Source organism: Alternaria metachromatica (genome assembly GCF_023757995.1).
Source record: "Alternaria metachromatica strain BMP 0045 chromosome Unknown scaffold_6, whole genome shotgun sequence".
Taxonomy (NCBI): Eukaryota; Fungi; Ascomycota; class Dothideomycetes; order Pleosporales; family Pleosporaceae; genus Alternaria; species Alternaria metachromatica.
This window is the reverse complement of record NW_026055497.1, coordinates 886,101-899,081: the sequence shown is the minus strand read 5'-3', so window position 1 is coordinate 899,081 and position 12,981 is coordinate 886,101. Positions and strand designations below refer to the sequence as shown.

The window sequence follows — 12,981 nt, the reverse complement described above, 5'->3', positions numbered from 1 at the left end:
GACAACTATGACTGGTATTTCATCATGTCATTCTCATCTTAGACTTGACCGTAAGTACATATGTTCCGCAATCGTGCAATGGTAAGCCTGTGCTTAATTCTGAGTATGTAACAATAGGCCTGTATCTTCATAGAAAATTTCTATGCAGCTCATTCCTTTCTGACTAACCCAAATAACCTCTCAAACGTTTTATTATTTCCTCCCCAACGTTTTTTTATCTTGTTCCTCGATGATTCGCTCTATCGTCTCAAAAAATGCACGATGCTTGACATGAATGGTGTAACCCGCTGGTAACCAAGATTGCAGATCATATAGTACTGACAGCAGTGCTTTTTTGTAATCTGGACTGATAAGAGACTCTTGCCAGAAGCAATCTCTGGTGTCTGAAGCCAGAAGGAGTAAGGCAAAGACTTTATCCCGGGGATCTGAAGCATGAAATCCATCCGTCAACGGGAGCAACTCGAACATCTCCATATCCAAGCTTTTCTGGTCCCAGGTAAAGAAATGATTCCACACGCTCCGGATGTTGAGATTCCGCGTAGCGGTCTTGTAGTCACGCTGTGCGACCCCTAATAGGTTTAAAGAAAGATCTAGCTGCTTCATCTCTTGCAAATGCAGAAAATCATTGCCAACTGCGAATTCAACTTTCCGGCCGCCGCCGTATCGCTTGGGCGCTAGAAGTACCTCTTGTATAACCCATATTCGGCTCCACCATGGTCTTTCAAAGAGCCTGTTGACACTCGCATAGATTGCATATTCGTATATGTTAGGTGAAAATTCGAGGCGCCGGTCTTCGTATGGGAGAGAACGTGCAAGTCGATTGAGTTCGTCGTCTTGTGCCATGTCGATCCACATTGAGTCCAGAGCCTCACGCGAACTCTCTTGTGTCGTATCTTCCAATTCAGCCTGAAATCGCTGGACATAGTGGTCATGGATGGGACGTATGTGTCTTGTCCATGCTCTCACGAAGAATCGACTATGCACGTCGTGCGGTCCCAGCCATACCAATACCGACTGAGCCGACGAGTATATCTTGCCCATCAATTGAACTTGATGCGTTTTCTCTTGTGCATCCTGTTGATTGATGCATAAGGCATCTATCCACAAGTACTGCATTCTCTGTTTGCGCAAGGTTACGAGTGCGGTATGGAGGTTTCGCGTTACTCGAAAGGGCGTACTGTTCGATTCCTGTCGCATTTCGGATTCATCGGTACGTGGACCACGTAGCGTTATCTCAACGGTATCCGTAACATCTCCCCAGCAATAGGACAGCGCAATGTAGGGGACATGTATGTCATCATCCGAGGTTTGATTGACATTAGTGCACACCAATTGGCATTCGATGGGGTCATCTCCGGATCCAGGCAGCAGCAGGACGCATCGTATCTCTCTAAGGTCGGGGTTCAAAGGCAGAAAGGCTCTTTCGTCATTCTCTACCCCACGAAATGGTAGGTATGCGCGATCTTGGGTTTGAATTGACGAAGACATTGGGGTGCAAGCGTTGGAGGTGTGTGAAGCATGAAGAGAATATGAGAGAAGAGGGGTAACGTTGACCACCGAGAAGGCTGAGAGTGAGTAGGCTGTGTAGACGCATGCAGGTGCAGGGAAGCTGAGCCAGCCTATCGCATCGATTGAGCCTCTACCCACCGCCCACTCCCATTCCACCAGCACTATATCCCTCCTACCACAAATCATAATCTAGGTAGCACCAGGAACATCCCAAATCTTGCCAAAAGGATCATGGTGCGCGTCCAACTCACGGTTGTACTCCAACGCCAAACTCAAGAAATGCGCAACCTCCTCGCCATACACGCGACTAACGAACGCATACGTTCCATCGATACCTGCAGAAACTCCACTGGTTGAGATAATATTGCCGTCTTCGACCCATCGCGCAGTCGGTACCCAGTCTACGTTGGGACCGGTTGATGTAGCCCAGGGCCAGGCAGCCTTGTTCGTAGTTGCCTTGCGGCCATCAAGAATGCCTGCGCGTGAGAGGATTGTTGCGCCGGTGCAGACGGAGACGATGTATTTGAGCTGTGGAATAGTCAGCTCATGCTTGGAAGTGACAGGGAGGAGGCGATACGTACATTTGGGTAAGTAGCCTTGACGAAGTTGATCTCTTCGGTCATATCTCTGCGAGTCCCTCCACCGCCCGGAACGAAGAGGACGTCAATTTCCCCCTTGTCTGTTGGAGAAGACCCATCCAAATAGCCTGAGAAAGTCATGGTTGGCATGATCTCTTGCCCAAAGCCTCCAGCCGTCATGGCCGACGTCACCGGATCCATGGTCTTGCTGAAGACAGTAAAATGCGGCACAATGGATGTGTTTCGGTAGTACATGAAGAGCGAGTTAAGGACGTCCATGGGGCCGAAGATGTCGAGAGCTTGGAAGTGTGGAAACGTGAGTAGACCGAAGTGAGTGGGTAGAGTTGTGGTGTTGGCGATCTCGGGTTGGCTCGGTCTTGCAAGAGTTGAGCGTATGGCTAACAGAGCCGGGAGCAGAATTGAGTATCGCATGTTTAGAGATTTGTAGTTGATAAATATTGAGGTGCAGAAGAGAGTGGACCAGAAGTAGCGAGTCAAAAGTAGGAGGAGATCTGAAGGGGCAACCAAGTGGGGACCCAAGTAGAAGAGAGGCCTTCAAACAAAGACCGCGGTGTACCTGCGGCTCTGAACTGGGTCTTCTGACTATTCGACGTTTCTATGAGGAATTCACTAGAGTTTTTATACTCATAATTTCGTTGAACATCTTAAAACCGAAATCTCCACATGGATGCCCGAAGCCGGCACTTTGGCTGCAGTGTAATCTAAGTCGCATGGTTGTATTGGTTCTAATGCACTCATAAGCCTCGCCGAGCAATGATTGAGGTACAGGAGGATCAGGCGGATGCGGAGATCACACAACTCCGATGTCGAGAACGAACAGCTTCGTAAGGCATCCAATGTTTGAGAAGATATGAGCGAGTTGCGAAGATTTCGACTTCACAAGGTTTAAGCGACTGGTGATCATCTTGACACTCCGCATCCACCGATGACTTGTATTGCCAGTCAGCTTTCAGTGTTCGCGAGGTGTCCAATAGCTTTGGCGAGCCGCCAGGGCGTAATAGATTGAGGATGAGCGGTCAGCCCTTTCGATAATTAATCAGGAATGTGGGGGATCATGGTATTGCAGCATGCCAAGAAAGCCGCTTCCAGGTCTTTGGATATATCATGTGCCTGTCCGCGACGCGCCTGCCGGATGATCGAGTAGGTGCCGCGATGCATGCATGTAGCTAGAGTTCTTTGGGCCAGCAATGTCGATGTGCGTCTAGCGCGGTCCCAGGTAGTCGCGCTCCAGCATGAGTCTATATTTCTTTTCGCGGACCGGCTTCAACGAGTGCATCCGGGTCCTGTGTCTGGATTCGCCAGCCTCCTCTGCCGACCGGCATGCACACCGTGCCTGTCGCACTTCCCAAGCTTCACCTGGCCTGTTCGCATCATGCGAACATGGCTTGATGTGCACCGAGATGAAAGCACGTCCTGGGATCTATGTTTGTGAAGTCGTTGGTTAGGTCAACGGGTTGTCGCAACAACGCAACGTACGTCAATCGGACCTGTCTAAACAAAAGACGAGGTCGACATGAAGATGTGAAGGAAACACTGATTAGTCAGATACGTGATCGAGAGACAGCATCGAGGATGTAGATCTCGCGCCAAGCCAGCGGGTTCCTGCGATAATGACGTAGCTTGAGCCGCGCGTGATCCCAGCTTGAAATCTGCACAGCGAACCGCATCTTTCAGCCTCCTGCATTCAAGAACCCCATCATCAAATCGCGCCTCTATAGAGTTATCTGACATTCTTGTGTAGCCCTGCGCGTTAGTGTCGACATAACCAGCAACAGCCCTGCGCCCCAATGCATGCGAAAGCTTGTTATAGCAATTCGGCCTCACAGAGGTAGTACATTCCGCGACGATGCCATCAACCCGGCCAGGCCTTGATGCGCGCAGGTCAACGCTTCGTAGGTAACATCCTATACGGAATAGATAGGAGACATATACTGACTGGTACATCCCCATGTAGATTACACGACCTTCCCAACTATCCCCCCTAAATCCCGCGGCCGACCACCATCTGACGCCCCGTCCGGTCAAGATGGTAACCGTTCCGAAGACGGCAGCCATACCCACCATGAAAAGCCCCTACCGACGAAGCAGCTCATCGTGCTAGCTGTCATAGCTCTCGCTGAGCAAACCGCGCTCAACTCAATAGGCCCTTATCTGCCTGAGATGACGAAATCGTTTTCCGCTGTCAAGGATGGACAGACAGGTCTATACGTCGGACTCATCGCGTCGTCTTTCGCGTTGGCACAATTCACAACAAATTTCTTTTGGGGCTGGCTGTCGGATAAGATCGGACGAAAGCCGGTAATAATCACGGGCACATTTTTGACCATGTGCTGTTTTCTGGCCTTTGGCTTCTGCAGGGAGCTATGGCAAGCTATACTCGTGCAGGCCCTGATGGGCTTGGTCAACGGAAACTCTGGCGTTGTGTCGACGTGTTTGGGCGAGATTACGGATCGAAGCAATCAATCGCGCGCATTTACCTATCTGCCCGTCGTCTACGGTATCGGTGGCATAACGGGACCGATCGTAGGAGGACTCTTGGTGCTTTATCAGAACCCGTTCAACAAGAGCCAGTCGAATCCCTACCCGTACCTCCTCCCGAACCTCTTTTCGGCCCTCGTCCTCGCGATAGACCTGATAGTGTGTATGCTCTTCTTGGAGGAGAGTTTGGAAGAAGCCAAGAATCTGCCACCTCTCGGAAAGAGACTGGGCAACTTGTTCTCATGGATGTGGCAGTTCTCGAGCTCCACGCGACCTACCTACGTACGACGCCTCCTAGGCAATCACAAAACCCACAACTCACACGGTGGTGTGGACGATGTAGACGAGGACGACGCATCCGACGCCTCTGAGGAATCTGCGCCTACACTATTCCCACACAGTAGCGGCGACGAACTTACACGGAAGGAGATTTTGAACCGGGACACAGTCCTGCTTCTCATAACGTACTTCATATTCCAGCTCGCTAACATCTCCTACAATTCTCTGTATCCGATCTTCGCAGAAGAGCAACCACCTACCGGACGCGGGCTGAAGCCTGAGGCTGTCGGACTATCTCTGTCATTCGCAGGCGCTATAACGATACTGTTCCAGGTGGGCATATTTGGCAGGCTTCGAGACAAGATGGGCAACAAGATGGGGTACAGAGTCAGCTTAGGGCTGTTCATTGCAGCCTTCGGTCTCATGCCGTTTGTGGGCTACAAAGAGAGCAACGGATACAAGGGCATTGGTACGGGTGCTGGGTGGTTGTGGTTTGAGCTCGGCGTTGTGCTGGTTATCAAAACGATTGCAGGTGTCGGTGGCCTGACAGCTGCACTCCTTATGGTAAGTTACTCTAATTCCAACATGACGCGCTCTACGGATGCTGACATTATGCAGATCACCAATTCCGCACCCAATCACAACGTGCTCGGTACGCTGAATGGCCTCGCTCAGACGCTCTCTGCTGCTGGTCGCGCTGCCGGACCCTTCGTGTCAGGTTCGCTTTTCACAGCAGCTACCAAGTTGAAGCCGAAAGGTGAAGCCCTGCCTTTTGGCATTTTCGCTGGTATCGCACTCCTCGGTTTCCTTTTGAGCTTCGGTATTCGTGGCGATGGACTGGAAGCCGAAGGGTGGAGCGAAGATGATAGCGAAGACGAAGATGAAGAGGAGGAGATTGGCGAGGGCGCGAATGAACGGACTGGTCTGATACGGAAGTGAAGACTTCATCGTACCTGCTGCATTTTACAGCATACTTGCATGGCTAAGGCCCCCCGAACCTTGTCTATCAGCGCGGCGTTCATATGGTGGATCTAGAAATCGTTTGCTGGATGTGGTTTCAGCCAATACAATATCAATATTCTCTGAACATCCGTTGTGACTGTTGCGGTGACTACAGGCAAACAACGTTTTCCAAGTCGGAGGACACATGACGATCTGTGAGATTTGTCCATGGGTGAGGCAAGCACGGTATGTCTACTTAATGGGGGTCAGGATGGCTGTATTTGCGGTTCCTCCCGTCTGCAAATAGCGGGCCTCATGTAAGCACATCAGGCGAGCTGTTAGAGATGGGGCGTGAGGTGCATGAGCATGCACCTCTGGATCACCGGGTACTACGTTCGGCCCAGTATTGCGAGCTTCTAAGGGTGAGCGGGGCGTGTAAGACCGGGAGCGAGGAGGAAGTGATATCTGCGCAAGGCTTGGTGAGGTTTGATGGTTGCCGGAAAGAGGTTGTGGATGCAAAAGGGCGCTGTAGAGGCAACGTAGAACGCCGAGCTGAGCGGCTGCGGACGGGTGATCGTGAGCTGCGTACGAGTGTTACTGCAGCACCTCTACCAATGCACGACAAAAAGATGCGTTTCAACTGCTGCAGCGATGACTTCGTCTTACGAAGAGGCTAGCTGGCGAGGCACCTCCGCCACAGACTCGACGCTGGACGCCTGCACCGCTAGCGGCCCGTCTACGGATCCCGAGGTCTCAGGGCTGAGCTGACTCTCCTATCTTCCACACCGTCTAATTCGACACACCAGCGCGCCAAGCCTCACGTGGAGGCAATGATTGGACCGACGTACGCTACAACCAGTACTCCAGCATCTGTGCTCTTCCGATTCACGATAGCGCTGTCAGCATTGTTGCGCTGGCTTGCTGCTGAGCCCGACCCGCGCAGGCTTGGTGGTGAAAGCTTCCTCCGGCTTAGCACGACCTAACCCGCCATGCGTGCTCCGCCAGCGACACCCGTGTAACGCGCCGCTATGCGGTGCTATTGGTACCGTTGCTAGCGGACTCAAGGCGGAACCGTACTTGCGGCCTGGGCCTCCAGCCCCAAGATAGAACATGCGCCATAGCTTGCGGGGCTATCTCGTGTCGCGTGTAGTATGCGAATTGGGATTTGCATAAGACTCACTGCGGCGCCGAAAGCAGCTCGTATTTGTCTTGGTAGTCTTGTCCGTCTGTCTTTGATTTAACCTCGCTGCTCCTTTCCTGACCGTTGGAGTTGAGTTGTGGTTGTTTCTCGTCGACTTTGTGGGAAATTGGCATCATGGGCTGGACTTTCCACGGCCACAAACGCGATGTTGATGCGGAAAAGCATCTTAGACGGCTGCACAAGACAACACCGTTTATCGAATCCCCGCTAGTTGGTGCCGATCACGAACACCTCGTCTTCTCTCAACGGCACGAAGCGAATAGCGTGGAACTTTTCTTCGATTTGTTCTTTGTTGCCAATCTTGCGACGTTTACGGCCTACCACTCTATTACCGACATCGATTATCTGCTGGCATACATCGGTTTCTTTGGCATACTATGGTCGTGTTGGTTCCAGATCACACTCCATGATGTACGATTTGCGCGGGACTCGCTCTATGAGCGTGTGTGCAAGACGATCCAATTCATCGTCTTTGTCGGTCTGGCGCTAGTCGGAAGCCAGTTCAACCCAGCGAGCGCGAAGGGTCAAGGGAACAACACTGTAAGTTTATTACTCACATTGAAGCAAAAGGTATACTAAGCCATGTAGAACTTCCGTATCCTATGCTACACCCTAGTCATAAGCCGTGGTCTTCTCGCCATCCAGTATCTTGTGGTACTCTTCTTCACTTGGAGAGCGAAGTATACCAAGATCTACCTCCCGATCATTCTTATGTTCGCCGTCTATGCGATCAGTATGGGTGCATTCGCTGGCATGACACCCGCCTTCAAGGTTGAGGGCGATCATCGTAGACGCCTAGTCTACCTTGTTTGGTACGTCGTCATGGTGCTTGAAGCCATCGCAGTCGTTGCTATATCGTGCTTCTGGCGCATGATGAGTTTCAAAAAGACCCACTTGATGGAGCGCATGAGCTTGTTGACAATCATCGTTATTGGCGAGGGTGCAATTGGTGTCACAAAGACAGTCAGCAGGATGATGGGGAAGCACGGATTGGAAGTTGAGGGATGCTTCTTAATCATGTGCATCATCGTTGTTCTTGTGTTGATTTGGGCTCTGTAAGTATATGCAGGTATGGAAGACATGACGCATGTGAGCTAACAGTACCCAGGTACTTCGACAACTTTCCCCACGGTCACTATGGAACCATTCGTCAGCAAATCTGGTCACTGCTACATTTTCCCTTTCAACTTGCTATTGTCGGTGTCGTGGAAGGCTCGCAGCAAGTTGCTCTGGCCCGCTACGTTGCTAAAAATACCAGGAAAGTTACTACTTCCATCCTCCAATACTGCCAAACGGATCATCTCGACGGCCAAAAACTACAAGACAAGCTGCAGTACCTTTTGGAGTATTTCGAGCTCGACAGCAAGTATGAGACCAAGAGCTTCTACAATCAAGCTCAGTCGGCCATCTGGAGTGTCGGTAACGCTACAAACATCTGCTCTCAGCAAAATACCACACAGTACAACATGGGCGAGGAAGATGACGACTGGCCCGGAGCACTCAAGAACGTATCTCACCTTCTCAACAACGGCCTATACACTGGTCTCGGCATGAAGATCCCAGTCGACAAACTCAAGGACTACAGCCCCCTCGAAGTCGGTCTCAAAGGATTTGAGCTCGTCTATCTCTACTTCTGGTCGTCGTTCTGCCTCCTTCTCGTCTGTCTGATCATATTTCTTTTGTTAATTCGCCGTCACAAGGCCGACCTCTTCGACTTCACGTCCATCATATCCCGCAGTCTTACCCTCGGCGTTGGGGGCGCAATGTTGGCTCTGATGGCCGACACCGAGCGATTACATGCCGTCATTGAGTCACCTGCGCTCCTACCAATTTGCGTTGTATTCCTCTTCCTCGTCCTAGTCAGCGACAAGCTAAGCTCAATCTACTGCAACTGGAAACTCCAAAAGAGCGGGAAGCCATATGCGTTGGAGTACGAAGAGCCCGGACACCACGGACACGGACAGAGTCCTCAGGGATCCGTGCACGAGACGGGTGCGGCACACGGGCATGTGCCGCACGACGCGGGGTTGGAAGAGATGCGCAATACGGCACGGTGGAGCACACGACCCGAAGACATGGTGCCACTCACGGCACAAAGCACAGAATATCACTCGCGGCCCCAAAGCTACGCTATGGAGCCGCTTGCTACTCCGCCGATAACAAGCCCCCCGATGTCAAGCCACGATCCGCTGGCCCCCCAGGGATATATGGGTCACGCGCCAGCCGGATATGCAGCCGTGAGTACGGGACAAAACTACGGTGCGTAGGTTGTTATCGAGAACGGTGTGGTTCTAGATCTTCTTGTAATTTTCTGGTCATTTAGCAAGCGCGGCGTTGTCGTTTTGGAGAAGCGTCATTTGCACATCCGATATCCGGGGGACGGATGCGTCACAAAGATGGACATGGTGATATGGCGTTACCTGTTACAGCGTAATAATGAACTTTGCCACGGCGGGTTCAATAGCATTGAATGAAAAGCCTTTCAACCCTTACATAGCCCTAGTCACGGTGATCCCGAACGACGCTAAATCGACGGAACGAGATGTGTGGCGTAACGTCGACGCCTCACAAAGACGACTGACGTCGCTGCATCTTCAAATGTTTGCAAAATCCGCTCTTCATACTGACTGTTATGTCACGGTGGTGCGCGGTGCGTCGTTGTCGTTGAGGTGGCACAATCGTGTTGTATCGGCCCCGAACATAGTGACCGCGTGGCCAACAAACTGCAACACCAACATCCAACTGTATGTGTCATTCCTCACTCTTGTTATTTCCCGAGTAGTACCGCGGCAAGACCCCCACTATCTACCAGGAGTCATGGCTGATAAGAACCCACTAGTAGTAGCAGTGCAGACTGAGCTTGTGACGACTCACATAGCTGCACCCCCAGCATATCCATACGCTTTTCGCCGTGCCTATATCTGCGGTCATCCTGACGAGTTCGTTCAAGTCTCAAAGCCAGCTGACCAGAAGGGAGTCTTACGTACAGTCATAGATCCAAACCAAGTCGAGGGACAGAGTAAAGACTGGCCCATATACACGCTGGTACGGTGCCGACCGTGCGCAATCAGATTACGTGAAGAGCATTGCAAGATGCAAGAGAGCGGTAAAGGAGAAAGAGTGAGATCCGTAGCGGTCTACCAAGGAGAGACGATGCGTCCCGATCGAGGGCTGCTCAGTGAGGCTAGATCAGGGTTCGAAGCTGCATTGAAAGAATTGGAACGTATCAGTTGTTGTGGAGGAGAAGAGGAGGAACAATGGCCATTGATGAATGAGATCGTCGGTAACGACGATGACTCTATCAGAGTGGTGAGGTTTCTTGATGGTCGTCGCAAGGTCGACTCGCCGGCATCTTCGCCTTCGCCGTTTGTCCATACTTTCGGCGACATGTGGCCTCTTCGGGGAGGTGGCGATGGTGAAGATATTGGCTGCTGGGCGAATTGCGAATCCTGTGGCGGAGGTCGTCGACGAAAAGATAGTGCTTTAGAGGTCCACCAGAATACCACGCCGAAGTCTAAGAGCGACAAGTGCACCGGCACGGAAACAGGAAAGCAACATGAATACCTCCAAGACCTTCATCTCGATGCTCCACGCACGCCAATGGTGGTCACCCTCGGCCCGACAAGCGACTTGGACTGGCTCAGGTTCTCCTACCTGCTCCGCAATAAGAACCTGAGCTTCGACGACATTGCAGAGCTTGTGTCGCGATATGTGCCCGATGATGGCGATCTCCCGGAAAACGATGTCACGCAAGAAGAGGTTACAGCTGTCGGGGAATCGGACGCGCGCAATAGTACATGGCGAGTTTCTGTACGTCGATCGGGGGTGGTTGAATGGGACGTGTCGACCCTTGGGAAAGAAGGGCATGCATCAACAACGAGCGGCGGTGGAAACGACAGAGTCCAGTCCAGTGAGCCAAGCTGCGGAGCGGAACTTCTTAAGACCAACGGCATAGACGTCTGCCACCACGGTCCACCTCAGCCTCCAAATCCTCCAGAGGCTGTGAGGATCGATGGAACGACGGAGCAATCAGCCAGACAGGATGATGTCGAAGATCTAGACCAGTCTGATGATCGACGTTCCAGCGAAGACCATGAGATATCCCGATCATGTTTCTCATCCGATTCATCAGCTGACTCAGTCGACTTTTCGAAAGCGGAAATCGGCATGCAGGTGACTAGGATGAGACCTACCATGTTATCCTGGCTGAGGCCAAAGAGAAAATATGACAGCCTCCAAGAAAACACACGACCAAACTCACCAGGTCCTAAGGAATCCTCTGTAGGCCTCTGGAAGCGAATCAGCAGAACAACATCCCACTCCACAATGAACACCACTCTGGTGGGGAAGTTTGACCAGAAATTGCAAGCCAAACTCTCCAATGCCAAGTTGCGAGCTTCTGGCGCGAGCCAGATACCAGCCAACGAATGCCATCCTGCGTTCAGGGAACAAGCCGACGCGTCAAATGCCCAACCAGATCTGTCCACCTCAGCTCACATCCTCAACGCCATGCGGACTCTCAACAGCCATCGCGCAAGCCAAAGCGTGCCTAGCGACACCAAGCCCCAAAGAGGGAGTCACAACTCTAGCTTCAGCAGACCCAGGCCTTGCAGCACTCACTCCACCAACATCATGCCATATGGTTTCCACCGGCCGTACAGGCCTAGCCCATTGAAGCACGTAACGCGTGTCACATCGCTGGATGTGAACAAAGGACTTCCGCCCCTGCCCCCGGAAGCGCGACGGCTGGCGCACCAAGCTTCACACGCGAGGTTGAAGGACCTGCAGGCTGTGAAGAAGGTGGATATTCGGAAGGCGATCAATGAGTATGTAGGTGAGATGGCGAAGGCGTATTGAATGATACAATCGTTACTTTCCCTCTGTTGGTGTTGCTTGGTTCGCGTGCTTGCCTCGTGCACTGCTTGCGTATGCTCGGCGATATCGGAGATCGAAGCTCGGAGTTATGCTTATCAGATCGCCCCATAGCAAGCTTCTGCGAGCTGGCTGAATGCTCATCCACCACCCCGCCTCGATGCCATCCAATGACTGCTCAATGCTCTTCAGGCAGATGCATTATGAGATGCGAGTGACATCTGGCATGCCCGACTGAACCGACATGATCTCTCTATAAAGACGCGTCAATCCGCGCGTCCAGAGCGCGCAACTAACCAGCAACTAACTTCAATCATACCTGAAGCTCTAACACGATCACCACCATGCCGCTGCCAGGTCAATCCCACGAGAAAGACCCTCGATGGACAGCCGTAGACACTTACTCGTTCGGCCACCTCCACCCCTCCACGCGCACAACCCCCTCCCAATCCGCCCTCCAACACGCCCTTGACGCCTCCCAGCAAGCAGGCCTGCCAGACATCGCCGTGTCGCCCTCCCAAGGCAAATACCTCCAACTCACCGCACGCCTCGCACGTTCCAAAAACATCCTCGAAGTAGGCACATTGGGCGGATACAGCACCATCTGGCTCGCAACATCCAGCCCCAACGTGAGCGTAACGAGCGTCGAAGTTGATAGCCACCACGCCGATGTCGCACGGTCGAATATCCAGACTGCGGGCTTGGGAGATAAAGTAGACATCATGCTGGGACCTGGTATGGACATTCTCCCTTCTCTGGCACAGCAGGTTAAAGACGGCAAGAGGCCGAAATTCGACTTCGTCTTCATCGACGCGGATAAGGAGAATAACTGGAACTATGTGGATATAGTGCTGGGTATGTGTGAGGCGGGTGCGTGTGTTATTGTAGATAATGTGGTGCGGAAGGGGCAGTTAGCGGAAGAGACGGATGATCCGAGGATTGCGGGGGCGAAGAGGGTGGTGGAGAATGTGGGGAAGGATGAGAGGCTGGATGGTGTGGTGCTGCAGACGGTGGGGGAGAAGTCCTACGATGGGTTCTTGCTTGCTGTTGTGAAGTAGAGGGAGAGGTGAGGCCTGGAGTCTGCAGCATACATTATCATTA

The 12,981-nt window shown here is 52.2% G+C and overlaps 5 protein-coding genes across 5 annotated transcripts; 4 read left to right on the top strand and 1 right to left on the bottom strand.

The window, feature by feature from the left end:
• Nucleotides 1–1,698: 1,698 nt before the first annotated feature.
• Nucleotides 1,699–2,519, bottom strand: J4E83_003863 (uncharacterized protein; the record flags this gene model as incomplete). Its single annotated transcript, XM_049330796.1, has 2 exons — nucleotides 1,699–2,037; nucleotides 2,091–2,519. 2 exons carry the CDS (start codon nucleotides 2,517–2,519, stop codon nucleotides 1,699–1,701), a joined length of 768 nt encoding a protein of 255 aa, XP_049190213.1.
• Nucleotides 2,520–3,954: 1,435 nt separating this feature from the next.
• On the top strand, nucleotides 3,955–5,804 carry J4E83_003862 (uncharacterized protein; the record flags this gene model as incomplete). The annotated part of the gene is made up of 3 exons (XM_049330795.1): nucleotides 3,955–4,000; nucleotides 4,063–5,429; nucleotides 5,484–5,804. 3 exons carry the CDS (start codon nucleotides 3,955–3,957, stop codon nucleotides 5,802–5,804), a joined length of 1,734 nt encoding a protein of 577 aa, XP_049190212.1.
• A 1,318-nt stretch (nucleotides 5,805–7,122) lies between these two features.
• J4E83_003861 (uncharacterized protein) lies at nucleotides 7,123–9,275 on the top strand (the record flags this gene model as incomplete). Its single annotated transcript, XM_049330794.1, has 3 exons — nucleotides 7,123–7,548; nucleotides 7,597–8,063; nucleotides 8,117–9,275. 3 exons carry the CDS (start codon nucleotides 7,123–7,125, stop codon nucleotides 9,273–9,275), a joined length of 2,052 nt encoding a protein of 683 aa, XP_049190211.1.
• Nucleotides 9,276–10,608: 1,333 nt separating this feature from the next.
• On the top strand, nucleotides 10,609–11,865 carry J4E83_003860 (uncharacterized protein; the record flags this gene model as incomplete). Its single annotated transcript, XM_049330793.1, has 1 exon — nucleotides 10,609–11,865. One exon carries the CDS (start codon nucleotides 10,609–10,611, stop codon nucleotides 11,863–11,865), a length of 1,257 nt encoding a protein of 418 aa, XP_049190210.1.
• Nucleotides 11,866–12,224: 359 nt separating this feature from the next.
• J4E83_003859 (uncharacterized protein) lies at nucleotides 12,225–12,938 on the top strand (the record flags this gene model as incomplete). The annotated part of the gene is made up of 1 exon (XM_049330792.1): nucleotides 12,225–12,938. One exon carries the CDS (start codon nucleotides 12,225–12,227, stop codon nucleotides 12,936–12,938), a length of 714 nt encoding a protein of 237 aa, XP_049190209.1.
• Between the last annotated feature and the right edge of the window lie 43 nt (nucleotides 12,939–12,981).